The sequence below is a fragment of the Emydura macquarii genome, unplaced genomic scaffold, assembly GCF_026122565.2.
Source record: "Emydura macquarii macquarii isolate MOO-44397 ecotype Brisbane River unplaced genomic scaffold, CSIRO-AGI_Emac_v2 contig_839, whole genome shotgun sequence".
Lineage (NCBI taxonomy): Eukaryota > Metazoa > Chordata > Testudines > Chelidae > Emydura > Emydura macquarii.
In genome coordinates this window covers 1,530,877-1,558,612 of record NW_027130976.1, presented here as the reverse complement: position 1 = coordinate 1,558,612, position 27,736 = coordinate 1,530,877, and the positions used below count along the sequence as shown (strand labels likewise).

At 48.7% G+C, this 27,736-nt stretch overlaps 2 protein-coding genes and 1 long non-coding RNA gene across 6 annotated transcripts in view; 1 reads left to right on the top strand and 2 right to left on the bottom strand.

Moving 5' to 3' along the window:
- AP1G1 (adaptor related protein complex 1 subunit gamma 1) overlaps positions 1–412 on the bottom strand; it is a 76,258-nt gene extending 75,846 nt beyond the window's left edge. Inside the window, exon 1 of the mRNA XM_067543408.1 lies at positions 196–412. The gene's annotated coding sequence lies outside the window, so the exon portion shown is untranslated. The remainder of the gene's footprint in view (positions 1–195) is intronic.
- ATXN1L (ataxin 1 like) lies at positions 70–17,559 on the top strand. 4 transcript variants are annotated; one of them, XR_010918844.1, is made up of 3 exons: positions 9,678–9,790; positions 10,465–15,890; positions 16,764–17,559. XR_010918844.1 is itself a non-coding variant. In XM_067543412.1 (3 exons), the coding sequence occupies exon 2, from the start codon at positions 10,582–10,584 to the stop codon at positions 12,670–12,672; it is 2,091 nt and encodes a 696-aa protein (XP_067399513.1). In that variant the 5' UTR covers positions 9,678–9,790; positions 10,465–10,581; the 3' UTR covers positions 12,673–12,708; positions 15,751–17,559. The 4 variants fall into 4 exon arrangements, 3 of the variants coding, with proteins under 3 accessions (XP_067399512.1, XP_067399513.1, XP_067399511.1); XM_067543412.1 differs by having other exon boundaries at positions 10,465–12,708; positions 15,751–17,559; XM_067543411.1 differs by lacking the exon at positions 9,678–9,790 and adding an exon at positions 70–146 and having other exon boundaries at positions 10,465–17,559.
- On the bottom strand, positions 5,238–8,974 carry LOC137149821 (uncharacterized). The gene is made up of 2 exons (XR_010918849.1): positions 8,845–8,974; positions 5,238–5,468 (listed from the first exon to the last, which is right to left on the bottom strand). It is a non-coding gene; the product is annotated as an uncharacterized lncRNA (long non-coding RNA).
- Positions 17,560–27,736: the final 10,177 nt, after the last annotated feature.

Below are 27,736 nucleotides of genomic sequence, written 5' to 3'. Positions count from 1 at the left end.
GTCAGCGCTCCGGCCGGGTGTTGCCGCGAGATGCGGCCGGCCGGCAGCGGGCGCCGCGAAGGAAGGTTCCGCCCGCCCGCCGCTCCCCACCCGTACCCCCGCGCCCACCGGCGGCCGCAGGATGCGTGAGGCCGGGCCGGGGCCAGGTGAGGCTCCCGGCGCACGGCTCTGGGGCCGGAGGACGCTCGCTCCTACCGGCCAGGCCTGGAATTCGCCCCGCTTCCTGCGGCAGCCCCGGCGTGACCTCCGTGTGTCGAGCTGGGCGGCGCCCAGGTACCGCGGGGATGGGCGCGGTCCGCAGGCGGCCGGCGAGCTGCCTGCTGTGCCGTGTGCTGCTTGTCGCGCCGCTGCCAGGGCTCCGAGCCGGAGGCCTTGTCTCTGCCCGGGTGGGGCGAAGCGGGCCGCAGCTGAACTTTCACTAGTGCCTGCAGGGGTTAGATTCCGCGCTGCGGGAAGGAACGTCCCACCTTCAAGCCTGGCATTGGCTCCGCCTCTCACCGGCTTCAGGGCCGCTCTGCAGGAAGCTGTTTCCTTGGGAAACTGCCATAGACGCTGTCTGTCCTTGTCCTGCAAGTGGCAGAATCTCAGTACGTCCTGGGCTCTCCCCAGTGCTGCTAGAAGGCTAGGTAACATGCAGCTATGCACGCGTCTCAGCACCCTCGGGTCCATAGAATCATGGAAGATGAGGGTTGGATGGGACCTCAGGAGGTATCTAATCCAACCCTGCTCACAGCAGGACCAACCCAACTAAACCATCCCAGCCAGGGTTGTGTCAAGCCGGACCTTAAAAAGCCTCTAAGGATGGAGATTCCACCACCTCCCGAGGGAACCCATTCCAGTGATTCACCACCCTCCCACTCCTCCAATTTGTCTAGGTCACTCTGTATCTACCCCTACCCTCCAGGGTATCTACCACTCCCCCCAGCTTGTTTGCAGATGACACTTTGCTGAGGGTGCAATCCACCCCATCCTCCAGATCATTAATGAAGATGTTGAACAAAACCAGCCCCAGCACCGACCCCTGGGGCACTCCGCTTGTTACCAGCTGCCAACTAGACATCGAGCTGTTGATCACTAACCGTTAAGCCTGATGATCTAGCCAGCTTTCTATCCATTTTATAGTCCATTCATCCAATCCATATGTCTTTAACTTGCTGATAAGAATGCTGTGGGAGACCATATCAAAAGCTTTGCTAAAATCAAGGTACATCACGTCCACGACTTTCCCCACATCCACAGAGTCAGTCATCTCACCAGAGAAGGCAATCAGGTTGGTCAGGCATGACTTGCCCTTGGTGAATCCATGCTGACTGTTCCTGATCACCTTCCTCTCTTCCAAGTGCCTCAAAATGGATTCCTTGAGGATCTGCTCCATGAGGATTCCCAGATCTGCATATTTTTAGTGCGTTGACTATTCATTCACACTATTGGCAAAACTACCCTTGGAACATATGTTTTCTGTTCTTTTAACTATTTATTTGTTTTCAGGAAAAAAGAAAATTCTTGGGTTCAAACCTTTCCTTCCTTTGCTAACAGGAACGATATGCCCAAAGTCTGGGCCTTGCAGTTCAGAATACCTTCAAGGCTAGTCAGAATTACGGCAGGTGACTTCAGCTCTGGGAGGGGTTGAAGGTGATTGTCATTTCTCAGATGCCTGTGAATGATATCAGCTCCTGCGTCAATTTTAAAGTCAATAGTCTTGCCATGAATGTTCAGTTTCACTCTCTAGAGAGGCTCTATGGCGTCACGTGATAGATCCCAGAAACAATGGCTCTTGACTCTCTGTAATATGGGTCAATTCCCTGATTGCTTTGGTGTGGCAAACAGCTGCAAACTGTCACTATTTCATGCATGTATTACACCATGTGCCTCTGGCTGGACATGCATCTCTTGGGATATGATTTTTTTCCACACCTTGTGCATGTAGTCTGTAACTTGTCCCTCTTATCTTGGAGTTCTCTCTCCTTGCCTCAGGGATTTTTTAGTAATGACTTAACACACAAGTATCTGTTACAGTTTCTAAACTAGTTTCTTGTTTTTCAAGTTTCTCAAATTGCTCTAGGTTTTGCTGTCTCCTCAGTTCAAAATGCTTTGCTTTGTGTACAGCTGTGGCTAGGGTTAAATCTCTCTTCAGATGTAGTTGCTGCTGTGAAAGGTTTTTATCTGTAAACCCAATAGCCAGCCTGTCTCTGATATGTTCATATTTTTGCACACCCCAAATCAGTTTTCAGCCAATGTATGCAGAGCTCTTACGAAATGTTCAATATTTTCCCGTTTCTTGAATTCTCTGGTGAAAACATGCTCTTCATAAACAATACAATGAGAGTCCTGTGGCACCTTAAAGACTAACAAATTTATTTGGGCATAAGCTTTCGTGGGCAGTGGGCAGAAACTTCGTCGTCAGATGCATGAAGTGGAAACTTCAGTTCAGTAGGTATATATACACGTGCAAGGATGGGTGAGTTACATCACAGTGAGGAGGGCAAGTGTTAACGAGGTTAATTCAATCAGGGTGGATGAGTCCCATTCACAACAGGTGATGAGAAGGTGTGAATGCCAAAAGAGAGAAGTTACTTTTTGTAGTGGGCTAGCCACTCCTAGTCTCTGTTCAGACCTAGTCTGATAGTGTCAAGTTTGCATATGAGTTCCAGCTCTTCAGTTTCAAGGTGGAATTTGTTTCTGAAGTTTTTTTGTTGAAGTCAACTTTCAAGTCTGTTACTGAGTGTCCAGGGAGATTGAAGTGCTCTCCTACTGGTTTTTGGATGTTGCCATTCTTGATGTCTGATTTGTGTCCATTTATTCTTTTGCGTAGAGACAGTCCAGTTTGGCCAATGTACATGGCAGAGGGGCATTGCTGGCACATGATGACATATATCACATTAGTAGGTGTGCAGGTGAATGACTCCTGATAGTACGGCTGATGTGATTAGGACCTATACTGGTGTCACTTGAGTAGATATGTGGGCAGAGTTGGCAACAGGATTTGTTGCAAGGATACGTTCCTAGGTTAGTGTTTCTGTTGTATGGTGTGCAGTTGCTAGTGAGTATTCACTTCAGGTTGAGGGACTGCCTCCCAGGGTTTGTGAGAGTGAGGGATTGTCTTCCAGGATAGGTTGTAGATCCTTGGTGATGTATTGGAGAGGTTTTAGCTGGGGGCTGTAGATGATGGCCGGTGACGTTCTGTTGTTTTCCTTGTTGGGTCTGTCTTGTAGTAGGTGACTTCTGGGTACCCGTCTGGTTCTGTCAATCTTTTTTCACTTCCCTAGGTGGATATTGTAGTTTTAAGAACACTTGATAGAGATCCTGTAAGTGTTTGTATCTAAGGGACTGGAGCAAACATGGTTGTATCTTAGGGCTTGGCTGTAGTCAATGGATTGTGTGATGTGTCCTGGGTGGAAGCCAGAGGCATGTAGGTACGTATGGCGGTCAGTGGATTTTTGGTATAAGGTGGTGGTTATGTGGCCATCACTTATTTGCACTGTAGTGTCCAGGAAGTGGATTTCTTGTGTGGACTGGTCCAGGGTAAGGTTGATGGTAGGGTGAAAATTGTTGAAATCCCGCTGGAATTCTTCGAGAGACTCTTTTCCGTGGGTCCAGATGATGAAAATGTCATCAATGTAGAGTAGGTAGAGGAGGGGCACTTTGGTATGAGAGTTGAGGAAATGTTGTTCTAAGTCAGCCATGAAAATATTGGCATACTGTGGGGCCATGTGGGTATCCATAGCCGTGCTGCTGACTTTAAGGTATAAATCGTCTCCAAATCTGAAATTGTTGTGGGTGAGGACAAAGTCTATCAGGTGTGCCGTGGCATTATCAGGGATACTGTTCCTGATGGCTAGTAGTCCATCTTTGTGTGGAATGTTGGTGTAGAGAGCTTCTACATCCATAGTGGCCAGGATGGTGTTTTCTGAAAGATCACCAATGGATTGTAGTTTTCTCAGGAAATTAGTGGTATCCCAAAGATAGCTAGGAGTACTAGTAGCGTAGAGCCTGAGGGGAGAGTCCACATGGCACTTTTATAACAGGGTTATCAGGCTAATGCCCAAGATGATGGGGCATCCAGAATTCCCGGGTTTGTGGATTTTGGGCAGCAGATAAAATATCCCTGGTCGGAACTCTCGGGGTGAATCTATGTAGATTTGTTCCTGTGCTTCTTCAGGGAGTTTCATGAGAAGATGGTGTAGTTTCTTTTGGTATTTCTCAGTGGGATCAGAGGACAGTGGCTTGTAGAATGAGGTGTTGGAGAGCTGACTAGTGGCTTCCTGTTCATAATCCGACCTATTCATGATGACTGTCGCACCTCCCGTATCAGCTTCTTTGATTATAAATTGGGTTTCTGCCCGTGAAGGCTTATGCCCAAATAAATTTGTTAGTCTTTAAGGTGCCACAGGACTCTCGTTGTTTTGCTAAAAACAGACTAACATGGCTACCCCTCTGGAGTTCATAACAATGTTTCTCTGAGGTACAAAGTATGCATCACACATAGCCAGAACCCTTTCATAATCAGCTTTGTGACCGTCTTCAGTAAAGTCAGAGGATGTAAAGATATGATCTGCTTGCTTCCCCAAGGCATAAATTAAAGAAGATACCTGTATATCTCCAGTTTCTTTGTGTGGCTTGGTAGCAATGTGAAATTTTGCAAAATATTGTTTCCAGTCTGTCCATTCTGAAGGTTTGTCAAAGCTAAAATTCTCTGGGGCACTGAAAAGCGGCATGTTGATGAAATCCTGCAACCCTTTTTGCTGTTCTGTCTGCTACCTTTGTTATTTTTTCCCCATTTCTGGTTTTAATTTACTCCTGACACCAGGTGATGTACTTCTGTACCAGATATGGACTGGCTACAGAGCTTACTTATTCATACCAGATGCATTCATCATATGATCCTTTACTGCTCTGCCATATATGGCTGCTGTTTGTTTTAAATAAGATATTTTACACACACAGTGCCAGCTAGTGGCTGAACAGTATAAGACAGTTTAGCATTCTATTACAGATGGCTCCATTACAGCGTTAGAACTGCCAGACTAGAGCAGATGCAAGGCCTCTGCTGGGCACCCAGTTATCGCTACAAGGGAAGGTGCTCTAGAAATGCACATAGCAGTACCAAACTGGGCAGCTGGGCCAGCAGAACCATCCCTTTACCAAAAATGCTCTCCTGATCCCCAAAAGGTCAGCCACATTGCCAAATCAATATAAGTTTGGATCTTACCCAAATATCACACTGCCAGGCAATCCTGTAGTAACTAAAACTAAAGGTTTATTATAAAAGGAAACAAAGAAATGAAAAGAGAAATGTTAAACGGTCAAAGTAATCAGATACACACAAATGACTTCAAAGTCCATATATATCAGATTCTCAGAACTGTGGAGTTTGCAGGCTTGTACATTTCGTACATCCATGAGATCCATGGATCTCAGTCCTTTGTTTCACAGCTTCAGTTGTAGATGAGTTGATCCAGAGGTAGGAACTGGAAGCAGGAATGAAAACAAGATATTGGGTGGTGCAACTGCCTTTTATGTCCCTTTGTCATGTGTCTTGTCCCCAACACAGCCACACAAAACATGGCATGGAAAAGCCTCAGAGTCCCCTGTCCCTAGGAACATTCTTACATGTACTGGTGACTCATAAGGGGAGCCCCTGGGTTCTTTCACTGGATTCATTGTACATTTGAGTTCCCCTGATGGGCCATTAAGCAGCCTTAGTGCTGCTGCCCTCCTGTCTGGGGGTGTCACCCAGAAACACAGCCCAAGCTGAGATACAAATATACCATACGTATTTAGAACTTATAATACAAAACTGATACATACCTATAAATATGCTTATCAGTCTTAGCGAATCATGACTTTTCCATCAGCATGGCATATCATATACTGTACAATATTGTAATTTTGCAATATTGATATATAAATGGTCACCCTAATCCAGACAGCATCACAGCCTCATCTCAAAAAAGATAAATAGGAATTGGAAAAGATACAGAGAAGGGCAACACAAATTATTAGGGGGCATGGAACTGCTTCCATATGAGGAGAGATTAAAAAGACTGGGACTTTTCATCTTGGAAAAGAGATGACTAAGGGGCATATGACAGGGGTCTATAAAATCTTGACTAGGGTGGAGAAAGTGAATAAGGAAATGTGATTTACTCCTTCACAAGAACTAGGGGTCACCCAATGAAATTAATAGGCAGCGGGTTTAAAACAAACAAGAGGAAGTATGCACAGTCAACCTGTGGAACTCCTTGCCAAGGGAAGTTGTGAAGGCCAAAAGCGTAACTGGGTTCAAAAAAGACTAGCTAAGTCCCTGGAGGATAGTTCCATCAATGTCTATTAGCCAGGATGGGCAGGGAGGCAACACTATACTCTGAGTTTCCCTAGCCTCTGTTTCCCAGAAGCTGGGAATGGTCGATGGGATGGATCACTTGATGACTGCCTGTTCCGTTCATTTCCTCTGACACACCTGGCATTGGCTACTGTCGGAAGACAGGATACTGGGCTAGGTGGACCATTATTCTGACCCAATATGGCCATTCCTATGTTCTTATTTAATATCAGATAAAACTGGGAAGATCTCAGTGTGTTAATGGCTAACAGGCACAAGTGGATCAATCTGTAATGGCGTGGAGGGTATGCTAACAAAATGCATGGATGATGCAGAGCTGGAAGGGGTTGCTAGAGAACAGGAATTAGTATTCAAAATGACTGACAAATTGGAGAATTGGTCTGAAATCAATAAGATCATATTCAATAAAGATAAATGCAAAGTATTTCACTGAGGAAGGAAAAATCAAATATATAACTACAAAATGGGGAATAACTGGCTAGGTTGTAGTACTGCTGAAAAGGATATAAGGGTTCTAGTGGATCACAAATTGAACATGAATGAACAGTATAATGCAGTTGTGAAAAAGGCTAATATTGTGGGGTGTAGAACAGAAGCGTTGTTTGACATAGGAGATAACTGCCCCACTCTACACAGCACTGTGGAGGCCTCAGCTGAAGTAGTGTGTCCAGTTCTGGGTGCAACACTTTAGAAAAGATGTGTGCAAACTGGAGAGAGTCCAGAGGAAAGCATCCTCCTTTAGAAAACCTCACCTATGAGGAGAGGTTAAAAAAAAACTGGGCCTGTGTAGTTTGGTAGAAAAAAAAAGACTGAGGGTGGGCCTGATAACAGCCTTTAAATATGCTAAGGGCTGTTCTAAAGAGGATGGTGATTAATTATTCTCCATGTCCACTGAAGTAGAACAAGAAAAAATGGGCTTAATCTGCAGCAAGAAAGATTTAGGTTAGATATTAGGAAAAACTTTCTAACCATAAAGATAGCTAAGCTCTAGACTAGGCTTCCAAGGAAGGTTGTGGAATCCTCATCACTGGAGGTTTTTAATAGTAGGTTAGACAAACACCTGTCAGAGATGGTCTAGGTTTACTTGGTCCTGCCTCAGCAGGGGAGAATAAACTAAAGGATTTCTTGAGGTCCCCTCCAGCCCTACCTGTCTATGATTCAGTGCAGTCTGAACACAGTGTCACTACCATCTCAGCCCAGTTTAGTACCACATCGTCACGCAGCATGCCAAGGAAGTCTTCAGACCAGATCCACATCCCCTCACATTTTTAAGGCAACTGTTTCAAACCAGATACAATATTTTTCTCTCTGCATTTCCCTGAATCTCTGTCACCCACTCCACACAGATCACTGATCTCTGAACACAAACCAAGCTATTAGCAGCAACACATTGGCAACAACCTAACAGGTGTGTGTGGGGGGGGAATGGAGATGGAGAGAAAGGCAGGGGCTGAGATGGGGACGTGGGACTGGACTAGATGACCTTTCGAGGTACCTTCCACTCCTATGATTCTATTAAGAAATGGGACTCAGCCTCTAGGGGAAAAAACAGGTTACTGTGATTCTAATGTTCTAGACAGAAGGGATGGAGACACCTAGGGAACTAGGAGGATGGGGATTGCCCAAAGTGAGAGAGCCTGTGTTTTCAGCAAAACAACCCTGTGATTTCCTGCCTGGAGAATCAACCTGGGAAATAACTGAGCAGCTGAGGCAGGCCAAAGCACACCCCACCCCCCATTCCTGGGGTGTCACATCACAAGATACAACAGCTATACCTTGCCCAGCTCTTCCTGATGTCTGTTCTGAAACTCAAAGTCCCTGCATCAGCTGAATGTATTCCAGGAACAGGCTGAGATTTGCAGTAAGTGGTTCTCCATTTTCTTCAGTTGGGAGTTGGACTCAGAGAGAGACACCCCACCTGAATCCCACTTCCTGCCTCAGTAGCCCTCCCTTTTATGCTTGGCTAGACAGCATCAGTGGTGGCCAAGCATGAGATGCTCTTTTAGAGGAAGTACAGGAGCCATATGACCTCCTTTTTCATAGACTTTTTGGATGTATAAGGTAGATACAATGCAGCAAAATATTTAGTGAACATAAAACTGATGATTTTAGGCACACCGACAGTGTGCTTGGGTCTGGGCAGACAGGCCCCTGTCCCGAAGGGCTTACATGGACAATATGCTCCAGACTGTCTTGGAAGCTGCTACTGTCAAAAAGCTCTGGAGAAGAAATATTTGCTACATCACATTAGCTGTTATACTTGCTGAAGCGAGTCCCCTCCTAGGATGACGTTGAGAATAATACCAGGGAAAGAGGTGGAAGCAGAAAACTGACTTTGAGAGACAACTCCCTGCTTTTGGTTTGGGACCATGGCAATTGCCAGCCTGGATCAGATGTACGGGTCCACCTCATCTAGTATCCCGTGTCTAAGAGTGGCAGCGCCAGCGGCTTCCAAGAAAGGTGCAAGAAACCCCACCTCAAGCAAATATAGACTAACCTACCTCCATCCAAGTGTGGGTTCACCCCTTAATAATGAGCGACTGGCTTGAGCCCTGAAGCAGGCGGGTTTGTAACTGCACTAGCCACGACAACAGACAGCGACCGCAGGCTCAGCACCACACCCTGTTGTACGGCACCAGCCCCCGCCGGTCCTGTGACGCCAGGAGCGGGCAGAGGCCAGGTCCGCTGGAACCGGTCCGCACAGATCCCCGCGGTTCGGTCCTGTGCTCCCTGGCCCGCGGAGGAGGAGCGCGGTGTGGCGGGAAGGCGTCTCGCTCACACACCAGCTGGCCCAGCACGAGCTGTTACCTCCCTGCCTTGCCTCGCTCAAGGCCTGGGACAGCCGCGCTCTGCCCGCAGTCAGACATTTGTACAGCACCGAGCGCCGCCACGGCCAGGCGGACACGACATGGAGGGGGCGGCTGCCAGGCACCTTTGGGGCTGCGGGGAAGAGTGGGGGACAGGGCTGGGCAGTGGGGCGCTGGGCGGTGGGGGGGGAGGGGTGAGGCTACCTAGGGGCTGGGGCCAGGCGCCGGTCAAGGACACTGGGACCGGGCGGCGGAGGGGGGCCGGGCCGGGCCGGGCCGCGGCTGTCTGGGGCACTGTGGGGCTGGCGGGGTTGGGGTCCCGCGGGCGGGCTGCGCTGGTCGCTATGGTAACAGCCATGGCTGCGGGGGGCTGGGCTCTCTGACTAGGCAACGCGCGCGGTGACATCATCATCATCCTCGTGCGCCCGCGCCGCACGCACGCACGGCTGGGCGAGGGGGTGGATGGCGCGCGGCTCGGTGGGAGACGCCGGGGGTGAGGGAATTCCGGCGCGCCGCGGGCTTACGTCATCGCCGCGCGCCACAGTCCGCACTCCGGGAGGGGTCGGGCCGGGGCCCTGGGGCGGCTTCTGGCGGCGCCGGGGCCGATGGGGGTCAGGGCCGAGGAGCCGCGAGATGGCGGGTGAGTCAGCGGGTGGCTGGAGGTAGCGTGGGGGGCGGGCCGCTCCTGTCCCAGAGCGGGCCCGGCCGGGGTCGGGGAGGCGCGCGGGGCCCGGCCGGGGTCGGGGAGGCGCGCGGGGCCCGGCCCTGGCGAGGGAGCCTCTGCCCCTCCCCCCGCCGGCGGTCTGGGCGGGGGTGGGGGTGGGGAGGAGATGGGGGAGCTACCTGCCCCTCCCCCCGCCGGCTGGGTGGAGATGGGGGTACCTGCCCCTCCCCTCACCCCGGGGCTGGCTGGCTGGCTGAAGGGTGGAGAGGAGAAGGGGGAAACCTGATCCTCCCCTCCCCCAACCTGTGTGTGTGTGTGTGTGTGTGTGTGTGTGTGTGCGCGCGGGGGGGGAGGGGGAATGATGGGCACCTGTCCCCACCCTCGCGGGCTGCCTGTGTGTGTGTGTGGGGGGGGGTTCCTTTCCTATTCCAGTTATCAGGGTGGGGGAGGGGTCTCTCCTCCTTCCTGGATTAATTGTGGTGGTGTCCTCTCCGTGGTGCCTTATCCCAGCCTTTGCTCCCTCTTCGCTTTCTCCTCCCCTTTCGCTTCTGGTTTGTGTCCTGTCAAGAGGAGGTTCCCTGGCAACTCTGCCTTAGTGGGACCTGTGTGGGACCTGCTGGCTTCTCACTTCTCCCTTTGTTCCTCGGCAGATGAGGCTGTGGCAGCTGGCAGTGCTGGGGGGTCCGAAGCCAGCGCAGAGCAGCCCCTGCTGATGCCCACATGAGGAAGCAGTACCACTTAGTCCTCCTGGGACACCACAAAGCAATATGAAACCTGTTCACGAGAGAAGCCAGGAATGCCTTCCCCCAAAGAAACGAGACCTTCCTGTCACCAGCGAGGATGTGGGGAGGGTAGCCAGCTGCTCTACCAATCACACGCCGGTGAGCGATGCCTCCGAGTGGTGCCGGGGCATCGTGGTGACTGGGCAGAGCCAAGCACCATTACGATATGGCCTAGGCAGCGATGGTGCTGAAGCAATAGCTGGCCTGACTGTGGATCAATATGGCATGCTATACAAAGTGGCTGTGCCTCCAGCCAGCTTCTCTCCCACTGGCCTCCACCCTGTTGTGAACATGAGTCCTCTGCCCCCTAGCTTTAATGTAACCTCTCCACTGATCCAGCATCCAGGGATTCCATATCCCCCCATCCACTATGCTCAGATTCCCTCTACGTCTCTTCAGTTTTTGGGGCCACATTACACAGTGCCCTATGCTGTGCCCCCCAGCTTCCTGCCTAGTCCTCTTCTGTCACCTTCTACCAACCTCACCACCTCTCATGTTCCCCGTTTTGTGCCATATGCCTCTCTTTTTACAGAAGAAGCCACTCCTTCCCCCCAGCCTACCTCTCCCGCCCACGCTTTCAGCAAAGCTGCCTCTGCCATTTCCCCTTCAGGCCAAATGCAGCATCATGCTGGAGTCCAGCCACTGGATATCACACAGAGTAGAGTTCCTGTCTATTACCAGATGTCCCGGCTCACACCAGGGTATTCAGCATATGAGACTTCCACTGCAGGGGGAAGCCCAGATCCTCCTTTGCAAGAAAGTCAACTGAGTTCAGAGGTAGCCTCTGCCAATGGTGGACAGAGACATCTGGAGCATAGTGTGGTGAGGAGGACCAGTGAGGCTTTGGCCTCTGCCAGCACTAAAGCTGAAGGCCAGCTGCCTGGGGCTGCAGTGCAGTATGTGGTGGATGGACAGCTCCTTTCAGGTTATCAGACTCTGAGAACAGAGGTCTCTGTGCCAGCTCACAGAAGCACGCCAGACACTGACCTGGAGGTGCAGAGGGTTGTTGGGGTGTTGGCGTCTCAGGATTACTCTATTCTGGCAGACCAGAGAAAAGATGGCCTGAGCCCTTCACACCTTTGCCATAATATCCCTGATCAGCAGGAGGAGTCAAGGGGCTTTCTGAGGAACCCCATGGAAACCGCTGAGAAAAGCCAGTCCAGGAGTCCATATGTGATGTCCCCTGAAGAGCCGGTTAGACACAGACAGTTACCCAAAGGAATGGTGATAGCCAACGGCAAGCCAGTCTTGGTGCATATTGAGTCTGAGCCCAACAGGTCTTCTGCTTCCGAAATCCTGACGAGACAGAGTCCAGATGCACAGACCCGGGGAAGCTTGCGTGACAAGGACTCAGGCCAGTTGCAGCCCCCCAGCTCCTCACATCTGCCCTCCCATTTCATGAAAGGAGCCATCATACAGCTGGCCACAGGGGAATTGAAGCGGGTGGAAGACCTGCAGACCCAGGACTTTGTACGCAGTGCTGAGGTTAGCGGGGGCCTGAAGATTGACTCCAGCACAGTGGTGGATATCCAGGAGAGCCAGTGGCCTGGGTTTGTCACATTGCATTTTGTGGTTGGGGAGCAGCAGAGTAAAGTGAGCATTGATGTACCCCCAGAACATCCCTTTTTTGTGTATGGCCAGGGCTGGTCCTCATGTAGCCCGGGGCGGACTGCTCAGCTCTTTGCCCTGCCCTGTCACAGGCTGCAGGTGGGCGATGTCTGCATATCGATCAGTTTACAGAGCTTGAACGGCAACTCTGGTTCTCAGGCGAACTGCCCTCTCACAGGCCAACTGGTACCTGCCAGAGAGAGGCCTGAGAGAACAGTTCAGGGGCCTAGAGAGCCATCCGACAGAGCCAGTGAGAGGACGAATCAGACAGAAAGGGATGGTGCAGCCCAGCTTTCCTGTACAGAGTCCTCCCAGCCTGACCCTGGTGCTCAGCACTGCTGGACAGCCCCAGGCTTCCAAAGATACAGTGTGCAGGGGGAGGAGTCTCGTCCCTCCCTGCTTCGTCCCTCTTTCATTCCACAGGAGGTCAAGCTGTCCATTGAAGGGCGTTCTAATGCAGGGAAGTGATTTCTTTGAGGCCACGACCTGGGACATCGCCCCTGAGTAAGCCTCACCTTTATGCGGTGGAGAATTTGCACAGACTGATTGGTGGGTTCACCAGCAAGGCTGCTCTTTGCTGTGCAGGGCTGGGTTTGTTCCAGTTTGGTTGCTGATCATTGAGGAATCTAGAGGGCTCGTCCTCAGGGAGCAGCAGCAAGGGGCTAACTAAGGATAGAGGACAGGGGATGTAGTCGTGAGAGTGTGACTAGAAGCATTCCAGAGGTTGAGACTTTCACACATCTGTCTTAGTGCCTGAGTTTCCTGCAGGGCAGGGTCTGAGCATTCAGTACGGGTGGGTGGGGGAGTCGAGAAGGGCAGACCCAAAAACCCACAGTTTAAGGTAGCAGATAAAATGTCTGAAGTTCTTATTCCTCTTTTCGTGGTGAGTAGAAGCAAGTCCCCGGGGGACACTGCTCCCAGCACCCCTTTTGTTCACACATGCACTTTAAAAGGACACTTCACAAATGGAGCTGGAGGTGAGGTGAGGGGTGGGGGTGCAGATGCTGCTCTGATGGCCTCTGCGTGACGTGTATCCTCCATTGAATCCTATTGGGATTTCTTCTAGCAAAGCATCTGTAGAAAGAGACTCTGCAGTGAATCCTAGAGATTGGTGAGGAAGGTCCTAGAGGATGAGTAGGGAGTGAATGAACAGAGGACTGGGAAAGAAACTATGGCAGCTGCGATGGGGCATGAGTTGTAGTTGGTTCCCTATTATACAGATACGTATGTAATTATGTGTCACCAAAGCTAGGTCTAATGATAGCAGTTCCTAGTGGTAGTTGCTGTAGTAGAGGTGATATGAAGACTGCATTTTACAATTTTCTTCATATGCTCATCACTTTTTAAAAAAATCTCCTTTTGGGCATAAACTTTCCATTGTTGGGTTCAGCCAGTAGCTGAATTTGGGGGGGAAGGGGGAGGGAAGCTGAGCTGAGCAAAATGCTTTTAAGCTGTTCTTTAGATGAGGATGAAAACATATTCTTCCACTTTGAAAAGACTGACACTTGTGTGCATCAATCAATCAAAATTGGCTGAACTACACAAGACAGAAATTTTCCAGACAGCCAATCCCTCCTTCCAGGGTAATTTTTTTATAGTTGTTATTTATTTAACAATAGACAAGTGTGTGTGCAGACATGATACAAAACTTCCACTAAGTTTGAAGTCTCCCTACTAATCATAGGACTACAGAATAACACACGCTATGTCTTTGGACAGGTTTGTAGGGGTCCTTTTACACTGGATGCTCTGGTGCATCACTGTGGCGTTCCATTGCAGAACAACACTGAAATCGAGAGATGAGTCTTTTTCTTAAACAAGGCTATGTAGAAGCGTTTCATACATTACTATGGTAATAACACTCCGTCCGTCCGTCCGTCCGAGTGAAGGTACTTGTACTCACACTAACTTGTTCGCTCTGGACAGTCACCTCTAACTGTGCAGAAAGAAATCCAGAATAGGCCAACCGTGCAGTGAGGATGAGAACCTTCACTGTGGCACTTCCTGACTTTTGAGTATTTTTCATTGTATTACAGTCAACAGCTTTGTCTTCAGAACATGCCTGTGGAGGGGGTCAGTAGCTTTGAGGAGTGCATGCACTTCAAGCTTCTGGCTGGGTTCCTGATGTTGTCCCACTCCAGTTCTATTTCACGTCATCTTGCTTTCTCCTCTTGTTTTGTCTCAGTCGCCGTCTTCCCAAACACTCCTATCTGGAGTGCTTGGCTATTAGGCACTATTTTTATTCTGCCTCTCTGAGTAGGTTGGGGGTAGGTGGGTGAACAGCCCCTGCACACCTTTTATCTTCCTCCACAATCTTTATTGTTCTGCTGAGCTTGCAGTACCTGTGGTTCCTAACAGTTCAGTGTTTGTCCACGTTCCCCTTAGATGTGCCTCATAACCGAGTTGGCACTGGTGTATGTGCACTAGTGGGAACACTTTGTATTAGGCATTAAGAAGGATAGTCCCCAGCACATCTCTCTCTCTCTCTCTCTCTCTCTCTCTCTCATGCTGGGATCCCCAGAACACTCCTGGCAATTTATTCTATCATCATCTTTGAAATGTCTGCATTTGTCTCTCCCCAAGGCAAACAGGTGCTTTCCCTGTGTTGCTCATGGTTTGGACAGGTGTCAGAAAAGTGCCCAAGTCCTGTGGACCTGTGGCAGTGTAGCCTCACCAGGCCTCTTCCAGAGCCGAGATCCTAGCTGTATTCATTTTTCTCTTGGGATTTGTCTGCATAATCTGCAGCTCCCTCCAACCAATAAGCAATTTCCAGTTACTCCAGTTAGTACATTTGAATAACTAAAACCGAAATTACACTTTCTTCCTGTAAAACTTCGACCTGCCTTGGTTGCAGCAACAGAGGGGACAGATGTTTGCATAGTATCATTTGGCTATAAAACTGTTTGGCCAAGCAGCTTGGCCTCTCATCACACTGCTTCCCTGCTGTTTCACCTACTTGCTTCTTGCTTGACTCTCCTGTGTGTAGATCTTGGTTGTTACACTGGCTAGTCCTGAGTAGCTTGTATGTTGCATGTGGGAACAGGCACAAGGCAAAGGAGCTGGGAGGTAGTTTTCTGTAGTGGGCTGATAGGTGAGAAGGTTATGGCAGGTAGAGAGCAGGTTATTGCATGCGTGTTGCAGTGGAAAAGTAAAGGGGCTGGTTGTGTTAATGGAGGGAGATTACTTGAGCAGTTGAATGGTGCAGACCCCTGCCACATGCCTCACTAAATGCAAGAGCCTCTGTCCCTCTTAAAAAGGGGTTTTGAAGAGTTTGCTTCATAGTGGGGGGATGTTACTGCACCCACTCCCTTCACTGTTCAGTCAGCTAGCTAAAAGGGCAGAGGTAGATGTAACTTCTGTGCTTCCCGCTGGGCATGGTGCGTAACCTGCTCCCTGCAGTTTGCTCTGTCCCTTTGCTCCACCTGACTACCAGTCTGCCCTGCTGCCTGCTCTTGTGTGTGTGGTAAGCAGTGCTGATCTGAGCTCCATAGAGGAAGCCAGCAGGAGTGGGAACTTTCTCAGTGCTTTTCCTCTTCTCTCCCTCAGACCAATCCCACAGTTCAGCCAGTAAGTTCCAGCTGTCACTCTTCTATTCTGGGCCCTTATAGCAGCACCTAGGCCACATCCAGAGGGGATGAAGTACCGAATGAAGGATCTAGGACCCTGGATGGTTGCCTCAGTGACAGGTAAACAGAAATGGAGCACAGAAGCAGCTTTGGCCCTGGCTTGCCAGGTCCCCTGACAGTCAGCAGAATCTCCCCTAGCTGCTTATGGTGGGCTGTGATGCTCTCGTGGTAGTTGTGTGTAGGCTGGTCTCAGGAAAATCTAGACTAGGAAGTGTGAGAGAAGCTGAGAGGAGTGGCTGAGCGGGAGCCCAGAATAGAAGCTGCTGGAGCTCTCTGGTTTGCAGGAAGGGGAAATTCTTGAGGTGATCGAAAGAGGCTCCAGAAAGAGCTGGCCACAGGGGCTTCTGTGTTGGCAAAGGTGGGGATAGACTTACCAGAGCAATAAGGTGTGTTCCTGCGGTTACACTACAGAGGGAAGGAGAGCTGGTGGCCTGAGCCTCACCCAGTGTAGCTGATCTGGCCAGAGTGCTGGGGTATTCTGGCACGTCTTCCCTGCCAGGCTCTTTGGGAAGATTCCATAATATGCAATAATGGGGATCTGTAGCCATCTGTTCCATCTCCTGAAATGTTCCAGGGGACAGCTGCCTGGCAGAGGCCAGGCCTGTGGTGTACGCTGGTTCCCCAGGAACAGGAGACTAGGTCTGAGTGACAGAGCTCCCATTACTACCAGACTATGCAGAGGGAGCCCTGGCTGGAAAGGAGGAGTGCTGCAGAGGGAGTTCTGCTAGCCCTTCCTGGCAGGGGGCACTAGTACAATGCACTTTTCACATTGTGTTTTTCCGTTTAACACCCTTCTTTCCCCAGTACAGGAAAGTACAAATGCCTGTAGGTTAGCAAATGTTCCGTGTGTTAACTACAGCGGCTCCAGTTCCTGCCTGCAGCAGCACATGTGCCTTTCCCTAGTGTCAAACTCACAACCACTCTGCCTTTCAGGCTGCTCTAGGGCCAAATGCTGCCAAGGAAGCTGCTAAGATGGCTCTGAATGCACATTCGTACGGGGAATCTGAAGCAGGCCGTGTTCTCAGTGCCGTTAATGTGCTGATGGTGGAGACCCCTCAGCTGCATTTGTGTGTGCACATGGAGGGGAGAGAACTGCACAGCTGGCCCCTAGAATCCTTCCAAAGCATGTTAGACCCCTACCGACAAACAGCGTACATCCCGCTTGCTCTCCACTTGCATAGCACCTTAGAGTTAGGGGAAGGACTGCTGCAGACAGATGGCTTTGGGGTCTCAAGTAGTAGGGAAGTGCCAGGTTGGGGGAATGGGCTGGGCTGGGCTGACCCGACCCACAGCGAGGTGGTCTTGTAGATAAATACTCATCCCTCAGCTATAATCCCCAGCTATGTAATGGCTGTATTGACCTATAACCAACTGCATTGTATCTAAAGCCTTAGACCTAGTCAGGTGCTCCCCTCCGACCTCCCCCCAGCCCCTCTCTTCCTACCTGGTCTTTAACAAAGCATTAAGAATTCGAAGGATAATCTCTATTTTGTTGTGCTTTTTTTGTAACTGTTTTAAATAAATCAATTTGTACTGTATATTTGTACTTTTGGTGAGATCCTTTCCTGTTTTACCATTTTAAGTCTGTACTTGGCTACACACAGATTGTATTTTTATTGTTAATGCTCTTCTTATGAATATTGCATTTAACTTGTTGACTATGTAAACACAGTATATATCTATATATATATATATATATATCTATATATAAACCAATAGTTTTTCCTTCTGCGTTTGTGACTTCTTGCTTCTCTATGGCCCGCACGCTCCTTTGGGCATTTGAATGCAGGCCCCTGTTCTACTACAAGGTGATCTGGAGGCTGACAATGCAAGTGTAAGTGAGGGGCAAGAGCCTGTCGTAAACCTGGTTTATAATCTGTGCCTATGTTCAAACCCTCCTGCGCTGCCATGCCTTAGTAGTAACAAAGCCTAAGCACCGACTGCGCTGGGGGGCAGCAGGAATAACTTCAGCCCCTCGTTTGTGCTCTACATTCTAACGTAGCGCAGCTTGATGGACACTGCACAGTCACAGCACATTAAAACTCGATTAGCTAGAAGTAGCAAGGGGCAGAGGGAGGAGATCAGAGCCAACAGCAAAGGAAGAGCTAAATGCCACCAACAACACAGGACAAAACCTATCTGTCTTCCCAGACCCATAGAGGCAGTGGTTGCTCCTGGAAGTCAGCTTTCACAGTGAGACACGATGGGGCAAGCAAGTATTTCAACTGAAGGTAAGGAAATAAAAATGTTGGCAGGCTGTTACACCCATGATTGGTTCAAACTGTTGAGAAAGCTTCAAGAAGGATTAAATGCAGAGAACACTCAGGCTCTCAGATAGTTGTGCTTTCTTGTAACTTTCCAAACAATTTTCTCATAATTGTTTCCAAGGCATCCATCATTGATATAATCACTGCAATACAAAATTAAAGGATGCTGGCAGATTAGTTTCTTTACATTTACTCAATAAAATCTGTTTCTGGTAAAGCCCTTTTTCAATAGGGTGGCTGGATCTTTTTTCTTTTTCTTTTAAAGCTAGATTTCAGGGCCACAAGGGACCATTATGATCACTTCATCTGACCAGCTGCAAAATGCAGGCCAAAGAATTGATCACCCAGTAATTCCAGTGACTGGAACAGTTTGGGCTCAGCGAGAGCATGTATTTTAGAAAAATCCACCCTACCCTTTGGTAAACTGTTCCATTGGTTAACCACACTCACTATTCATTTGTGCCTTATCGCTAGTCTGAATTGGTCTAGCTTCAACTTCCAATTGGGTTTTTATACTGTTGTCAATCAGCTTAAAGAGCCTTCAAGTATCAGGGATGTTCTCTGCCTGTAAGTACACACCAAGCTCATGTCACCTCCTAATCATCTCTTGGGTAAGCAAAATTGAACTGCCTCTCACTGCAGGGCAGGTTTTTCCAGACCTCAAATCACTCCTGCAGCCCTTTCCAATTTGTCAGTAGAGTCTGTATTAGTCAATAATGGTCTAACTGATGCTGTATGCAGAGAATGATGGCACCTCTCTTTCTACTTGATACACGTCTGTTTATACATTCATGGATTGTGTTTGCTCTCTTAGCCACTAGATTGCCCTAGAACTTTCTGTTCAGTTGGTTATCACCCTGACTCTCAAGTCCTCTTCAGAGTCCCCACTTTTTAGGATCTAGTCCCACACCCTGTAAACGTGACCTACGTTCTTGTTCCTAGAAGTTTGACCTTGCATAGGGCTGTATTAAAACTTGGTTGTTTGAATAAGCCTCATTTCCCGAGTGATCCAGACAATACTGGAGAACCGGTTTGTCCTTATTGTTTACCACGCCACCAAGCTTTGTGTCATCCATAAACTTTACCAGCAGTGGTTTTATTTAGTTCTTCCAGGTCACTGAGAGAGTAAGGATGGTCCTCGGCTAGTGCCATAACGTCTGGACTGGGGAGACCCACTCCGCCACAGACGTCCTGTATGATCCTGTGCAAGTCACTTTGTTTCTCAGTCCCCCTTCTGTACCAAGGGGATAATATCACTGCCCTTCCTCACAGGGTATTTGTGAGAACAAGTGCCCTAATGGCTGTGAGCTGCTCAGACTCTAAAGTGATGAGGACTGTAGAAGTATCACAGATCAAGACTGAGTAGCACTGGGCCAAGGATCGATTGCTGTGGGACCCCACTAGACGCATTTGAAAATAGATTTTTTTTTCATATTGTTTCTTTGGTTGGGTCCTGACTTTGCAATGACTCAACACGTCTGATGTTCTGCTCTGAGGATTCCCTAAAGCCAATAGGACTGCTCAGCCTGGAGCGCTGGGCAGATGGGGAAGTTCTTGAAGCATCAGGGCCTTGGGAGTCCTTCTGGCAAGAAAAAGTGACTCTCGCGCTAGTGTTGTTAAAAGCACAGACTAACGCATCTTTAAAAGGGCGCTCGCTCGCTCGGTTCTGTTACAGGAGCTGGGTGTTACGGGTAGCTACACGGGGTACAGAATGTTCAGTAACATGAGACTTTCACGTTGGTGTCCCTTAAAGACTCACCAAATATGTCCACAGGGGAGCCTGCTCTTTACCATTGCCAACTTCATCTGCAGTTGCTTGAGGTTTTTGCTGTTCTGGGAAGCGGTGGTGGGGTTTGCAGCATGTGCTAAAGCGGTGTGGACTTCTCACTTTCAACCTTGCAAAAAGCTCAATTGATTGGAAAGTTTGGGAGGAAAACCAGTTCTGCCCTCTCAGCTGAGCCTGCAAGCCTCCCAGCCGTTTTCTGCAGTCACCACTTTTCAGCCAGTGGGACAGTGGAACCTTGAAACATGGCAGGCACCTGCTGCATGTGTTGGAGAAAAGCCTGAGCCAGGGTTGAGAAGTTGGCTAACACAGTGAAGAGGCTGCAGATTTGTGAGCACACTGACTAGCATTTGCTCAGACTTTGCCTGATCCCCTGGCCTCACAGTGCACTTGTGTGTGAGAGAATGAAACACACCAACTCTTTTTAAAAACACAAACTGCCTTAACCAGGCCGGGGCATCAGGGTGAGAGAACTTGTGACTATTTTTTAAGTTTGTGACTATTTTTTAGCTCAACTTTTGCTCCATTATGCACATTCTACATTTTCATTTACAAAACCCTGTGTTTTGTTGCGAAGATACAATATACTGCTGCTGTGCTCTCAACCCAGCAGTGCAGGATGCTGGACTTCAGCCAAACGTAACGCACAGCAAGAGCTGCGCTACTCCCCATTTGCACAGGTGTGAAGTGAAGTGTATTTTACATGTTGCTTTAAGCAAGCCAGTTTTCTCTATATTGAAATAAACAAAAAGTAAAAATCTATACGGCTGTAGCATTAAGGCTGAAGTTCAAAAGGAAATGCACCTGCAGAAATTTCCACCAGGAACACAAACTCAGGCAGGCGCTGCATCCTGTACCTCTAATAGATATCAAGCTCCACCTTTAGCAAGAAAAGCAGAGACTACAGCTGTGCAACAGACTACAACTCTGTACAACAGAGATTACAGCTGTACAACAGACTACAAATGTATCTGAGTTAACAGGAGAAGGAGGGTCTTGTGGTGAGAGGGACCCTTGGGCAAGTTTCTTACCTAGTACCTCTCAGCGGTGAAACAGGTATAATGTTGCTTTATTTCCTCCCAGGAGAGTTGTGGGACTACATTCATGTCTGTGAGGTGCTCGGATACTATGATTATGGTGCCCTGTAAAGACCAGAACAAGTGATGCTGAGGAAGGCTCATTTGCTGTTTTCTGACTTAACTGTGCAGCCTCAAGGCTACGTTGTTATTTGGGGGGAGGGCTACTCCAGACTAAAGTCGTACCCCAGAATAAAATCCTAGAAATGAAAGAGGGACAAGCCCTACCATGTCCAACCTGAGCCAGCCCCAGCCAGGGCAAAGTGTTCCCTATGCTACCTAGCCCAGTGTCTGAGAGACTAAGCCATTAACTTACAATCTCATTGCCTGGATGTTTTCTGAGCGTAAGCCTGTGAGTGCATGTCCACATTATGCTCAAAGGTGCATTTTAAAGTGTGTTAAACATGTTTTGAAACAACCCCAATGTAAACGGGGCAAGCTGTATTCAATGTTAGCTCTGTGCGGTGAGCTCTAACAGGTAATAAAAGACATACTGCCGTGTCTCAGTAGCTATTTACAGTGTGCCACCTAGCACCACACCTTCAAACCCGAAGCTAGACCAGCTCTTGGCTTTATCCCATGCTAGCCCACCTCCATCACCCCAAAACCGCTTTTTTCCATCTTTGACATTACACCCGTCCACTATTGATAGACATCTGCAGCGTCCCTGCTTCCATTTAGCCATTTTGTCACTGTATGTAGATTTAGCTCTTAGTTTTTCCTCCATCGGAACCCCCCCCCCAGCCCAGTCATAATGGCTACTGGTATTCTCTGAAATCCCTCCAGTTTATTTCCAATAAGGAAATGGCCAGAACTGGGCAGTCACCCCAGGGCAGATACACAGCGGTTACCACCTGCACATCTGCGCTGATGTGGTATCTTTTCCTGTGCAGCCCAAAATGACTTTGGCCTTTGCAGTTGCTGTATAACAGTGGATAACTAGAGCTCTGCCTGCGCTCAGCATCACTGCTCATTTTCTTCCCCCCCAGGAGTACCTGTGTTTCGGAGTACTGCCCCCAGTACATGGGCTGCATTTTTTCCGTGTTGAAGCTCATTTGGTTATTTCCTGCCCTTGTTCCTAGCCTGAAAGGGCATAGAGTGATCTTCTGCCCTGGGTAGTAGCATGCTGGGTAGCAGCATGCTTTCCACTAACATGGGTAAAGGGTTCAGCAGGGATCGTTTGTAAAATGTGCTTGTCTACTTTGTGAAACGCTTTCATGTGCAGTAACTTGTCATCTTGTGCAACAGACTGGTGCTGCTGGGCTACTGGAGGTTAGCTACTTGTGAAATAAAGAAAACTGTGAGCGGACACTAACTCTAAGAGGTCCTGCTGCTTCCCTAAAGTCATAAGCTCTAGTGGATTCAACACCGAGCTAGGTAGCAGGAGGTCCTCAGCTCCGTTCCCACCCCTTTCACTAACTGGCCTTAGTCTGCATATACAACACTTCACAGATGTTAATCAGGCCCATTTTACAGATAGGGAAACTGAAGTGACTTGCCCGTGGTCACAGCATGTCAGAATCAGAATCAGGGTTCGAAGCCACATCTCACGTTTAGGTCTAGTCTGGTTTGCTGGAGCAAAGTGTCTCCTCGGAGCTGGTATCCCCTCTGTGAAACAGCAGCCCCCACTTATTACATTGATGTTCCCAGCTTCTCCAAGGCAGCCCTTATGCATGGCACAGCCTCTGGACTCCTCCCCAAAGCCCCTATCCTGCCATGCTGCTTTACAGAGAACTGGGTTACCTTTGGTTGTTCCCTTTCCACACCTTGTCTGATTAGAATGAGTTCCTAGGAGCCAGTACTGTCTCGTTTCTTCCGGTATGGCATGGGTGCTACTGTAAGCAAAGGGCAGTAACCACACTACTAGCAATGGGGAGCTCAATCATTAGAAACACAGATAGCTGGGTTTGGGATGACCAGAAGAACTGCATGGTGACTTACCTGCCGGGTGCAATGGTGGCAGATCTCTCGAGACATCCAGACAGACTTACGTGCAGTGCTGGTGAGGAGCCGGTGGTTGCGGTACATGTAGGTACCAGTGACATAGGGAAGGATAGGAGAGAGGTTCTGGAGGCCAAACGTAGGCTGCTAGGTAAGAGATTGAAGTCCAGGACCTTCATGGTAACAGTCTCTGAAATGCTTCCAATTCCACGCACAGGGCCAGTTAGAGAGGCAGAGTCTCAATGCGTGGCTGAGACGATGGTGTAGGGAGGAAGGGTTTAGATTTAGTAGGAGGGATGGGCTCCATCTAACCCAGAATGGAACTGGATTGCTGGCACATAACATGGAAACGGCCGTAGAGCAGCTTTTAAACCAAGGGCCGGGGGAAGGTGACTGGCGTGGAGGAGCACGTGATTCGGACAGAGACATCTGTGGCGGGGTGCGCCTGTTCCGCCCTGTGGATCCTGCGCTTCACCAGCTACACCAGTGGTGCGGCGGGGAGGGGAGTGAAGGGGGGGGACCCGGTCCCGCCCTCTGCCCCGGACCCCCGACCCAGGGACCCTGTGAGGAGTAGTCTCACCCTGCTTAGTCCCTGAGACCGACTACCTTCCCTGGGTCGCCTGTCCGTGGCCCCCCAGCCTGTAGCCTGCTCCCTGGTACCGGCGTGAAGGGTTGTTCATCCTTCCCCGGCTGGAGCCTCTCCATCTCGGTATGGTAGCAGCAGCGGATGATAGTCCCAAGCCCTGCAGCTACAGCTGCAGAAGGGAAGGGCAGGGCAGGGCAGGGCATCTCCTCTCCGCTCCGCTTTGCTTCATTTCTCTTTGCTTTGCTCTGCGTTGCTTCGCTTCGCTTCGCTCTGCCTCCTCTCCTCTGGCTGTTAACTCCCTTTCAGCCCTCTTGGCCTGCCTGAAAAGGAGGCTTTTAACTGCTGGGGCAGCTTCTTTAATAGGCTCCAGGTGGCCTAATTGGCCCAATTGTCTTGAATTAGCCCCAGCTGGGTTACCCAGGGAAGAGGGCTTTATGGAGCCTGGGGCTAATATACATGCCTTCCAGCACTCTTTCATAGCCCTGCGGTCTGGCCCTGTCACACATCCCTTAGGGGAGGCTCTCTGAATGGAGATTCCCTGTATCCTAGTAAGGAGGAGCGGGTGGAAGAGGATAAAATATGGGTAGGCGCTGATGAGAAACAGTCAAATGAAAAAGAGTGCCATTCAGTTACAGCATGTAATAGCAGCTAAAAATGACACTTTTTTCTAAGTGCTTATATCCAAACGCTAGAAGTCTAAATACGAAGAGGGGTGAACTTGAGTGCTTCATATTAAATGCAGATATTGCTACAATAAGCAACACAGAAACTTGGTAGAATGAAGATAATGGATGGGACACAGTAATTCCAGGGTACAAAATATATCGGCAGGACAGAATAGGTTGTGCTGGTGGGTGCATGACACTGTATGTGAAAGAAAGCATAGAGTCAAATGAGGTAAAAAACGTAAATGAACCAACTGTGCCTTAGAATCTCTATGGATAGTAGTTCCATGCTTGAGTAATAAGAATACAGCCGTAGGGAGATACTACGGACCTCCTGACCAGGCTGGTGATAGTGACTGTGAAATGCTCAGAGAGTATAGAGAGGCTATAAGATTTTTTTAAAAACCGTCAATGATAACGGGGGATTTCAACTATCCCCATATTGGCTGGGTACTTGTCACCTCAGGACGGGATGCAGAGCTAAAGTTTCTTGACATCTTAAATGACTGCTTCTTGGAGCAGCTAGTCCTGGAACCCACAAGAGGAGAGGGAATTCTTGATTTAGTTCTAAATGGAGCACAGGATCTGGTCCAAGAGATGAATATAGCTGAACCACATAACAAAATTTAACATCCCTGTGGGGGGGAAACACCAAAGCAGCCCACCACAGTAGCATTTAATTTCCGAAAGGGGAAGTACACAAAAATGAGGAATTTAATTAAACAGAAATTAAAAGGCTCAGTGCCAAAAGTGAAATCCCTGGAAGCTGCATGGAAACTTTTTAAAGACACCATAATAGAGGCTCAATCTAAATATATACCCCAAATTAAAAAACAGTAAGAGGACCAAAAAGTGCCACTGTGGTTAAACAGCTAAGTAAAAGACACAGTTGGAGGCAAAACGGCATCTTTTAAAAAGTGGAATTTAAATCCTATTGAAGAAAATAGAAAGGAGCATGAACTCTGACAAGTGAAGTGTCAAAATACAGTTGGGAAGGCCAAAAAAGCATATGAAGAACAGCTGGCCAAAAACTCAAAAAGTAACAGCAAAAAAATGTTAAGTACATCAGAAACAGGAAGGCCGCTAAACAAGTAGTGGGGTCACTGAACAGTCAAGATGCTAAAGGAGCACACAAGGAAGACAAAGCCACTGCAGAGAAACTAAAGGAATTATTTGCATGGGTCCTTCACAGCTGAGGATGTGCGGGAGATTCCCAAACCCGAGACATTCTCTTTAGGTAATAAATCTGAGGCACTGTCCTAGGCTTATGGATCATTAGAGGAGGTTTTGGAACAAATTGATAAATTAAACTGTTAATAAGTCACCACGACCAGAGGGTATCCACCCAAGAGTTCTGAAGGAACTCAAATGCGAAATTGCAGAACTACTAACTGTGGTATGTAACCGATCATTTAAATCAGCTTCTGTACCAGACAACTGAAGATAGCTAATGTGACGCTAATTTTTTAAAAGGCTCCAGTAGCGATCCTGGCAATTACAGACAAGTAAGCCTAACTTCAGTACCAGGCAGATTGGTTGAAACTATGGTAGAGAACAGGCTGATCAGACACACAGACAAACGAGGGATGTAAAAGCTGAAATGTGCAAACAGTAATCAGCTGTTTAAATGTTTTGAACAGCTGATTACTGTTTAAACTGGGGGGAGAGGAAGCAGCAGCTGGGCTCAGGTCCCTGTGAGCAACAGCAGCCGGGCAGCTCTTGATCACAGGGAGACGTGGAGCCCAGCGCGGGGGGGAGCCACAGCTGGCCTCGGCCTGGCTCAGCTCCCCACGAGTGAGAACTGCCCAGCTATGGCTCTGCACACACGGTGTGGGGGAGAGCCACAGCTAGGCAGCTGCAGCTCTCGCTTGGCAGTGAGGAGCTCAGCCCAGCAGGGCTCCCCCCACGCGTTATCCTTCATTAAATGAATCCCTAAAACTAACACAGTTTGTTGGGGAAGAGTCAACATGGTTTTTGTAAAGGGAAATCATGCCTCACCAGTCTACTAGAGTTCTTTGAGGGGATCAGCAAGCTTGTGGACAAGGGTGATCCAGTGGATATAGTGTTTTTAGATTTTCAAAAAGCCTTTGACACGGTCCCTCACCAAAGGCACGTAAGCAAAGTAAGCGGTCATGGGATAAGAGAGAAGGTCCTCTCCTGGATCAGAAACTGGTTAAAAGATAGGAAACTAAGGGTAGGAATAAATAGTCAGTTTTCAAAAAGGAGAGAAGTAAATAGTGGTGTCTCCCAGGGTCTGTACCGGGACCAGCACTGTTCAACATATTCATAAATGATCTGGAAAAAGGATAAATAGTGAAGTGCCAAAAATTTGCAGATTATACAAAACTACTCAAGATAGTGAAGTCCAAAGCAGACTGCGAAGAGTTATAAAAGGATCTCACAAAACTGGGTGACTGGGCAACAAAATGGCAGATGAAATTCAATGTTGATAAATGCAAAGTAATGCACATTGGAAAACATAATCCCAACTATCCATATAAAATGATGGGGTCTAAATTAGCTGTTACCACTCAAGAAAGAGATCTTGGTGTCGTGGATAGTTCTCTGAAAACATCCACTCAATGTGCAGCGGCAGTCAAAAAAGCTAACAGAATGTTGGGAATTATTAGGAAAGGGAGAGATAATAAGACAGAAAATATCCTATTGTCTCTTTATAAATCCATGGTACAGCCACATCTTGAAGACTGCGTGCAGATCTGGTCACCCATCTCAAAAAAAGATATATTTATATATATGGAAATTGGAAAAGGTATAGAAAAGGGCAGCTAAAATGATTAGGAGCATGGAAAATCTTCCGTATGAGGACAGCTTAATAAGACTGGGACTTTTCACCTTGGAAAAGAGACGACTGAGGGGGAATATGATAGAGGTCTATAAAATCGTGACTGGTGTGGAGAAAGTAAATAAGGAAGTGTTATATACTCCTCCTCCTAACACAAGAACCAGGGGTCACCCACTGAAATAAATAGGCAGCAGGTTTAAAATGAACAAAAGGACGCATTTCTTCACACAACGCACAGTTAACCTGTGGAACTCCTTGCCATGGGATGTTGTCAAGGCCAAGACTATAACAGGGTTCAAAAAAGAACTAGATAAGTTCATGGAGGACAGTTTCATCAATGACTATTAGCCAGGATGGGCAGGGCTGCAAAACCATGCTCTGAAGTGTTCCTACCCACTGTTTGCCAGAAGCTGGGAATGGGCGACAGGGGATGGATCACTGGATGATTCCCTGTCCTGCTCGTTCCCTTTGAAGTATCTGGCATTGGCCACAGTTGGCAGACAGGACACTGGGCTAGATGGACCAATGCTCTGACCCAGTCTGGGTGTTCTTATGTTCTTAACCTTACAGGGGTTAGCGCATCTAGAAACCCCTCCTGGAAGGTTAGTGGTATCACCCCTTTTGACAGATCCAAAGGCTGAATGATTTGCTCTGGGAGGTGCTGTGGACTGACAAATTCTTCTCTCCCCGACTCGTGCTGCTGTAAACCAGAAGGCTGTTGGGGTAGAACTGCAGGCCCAGGCTGGTGCCCAGGTTGCCCACCCTTCGGGAAGGCTTTTCACTGG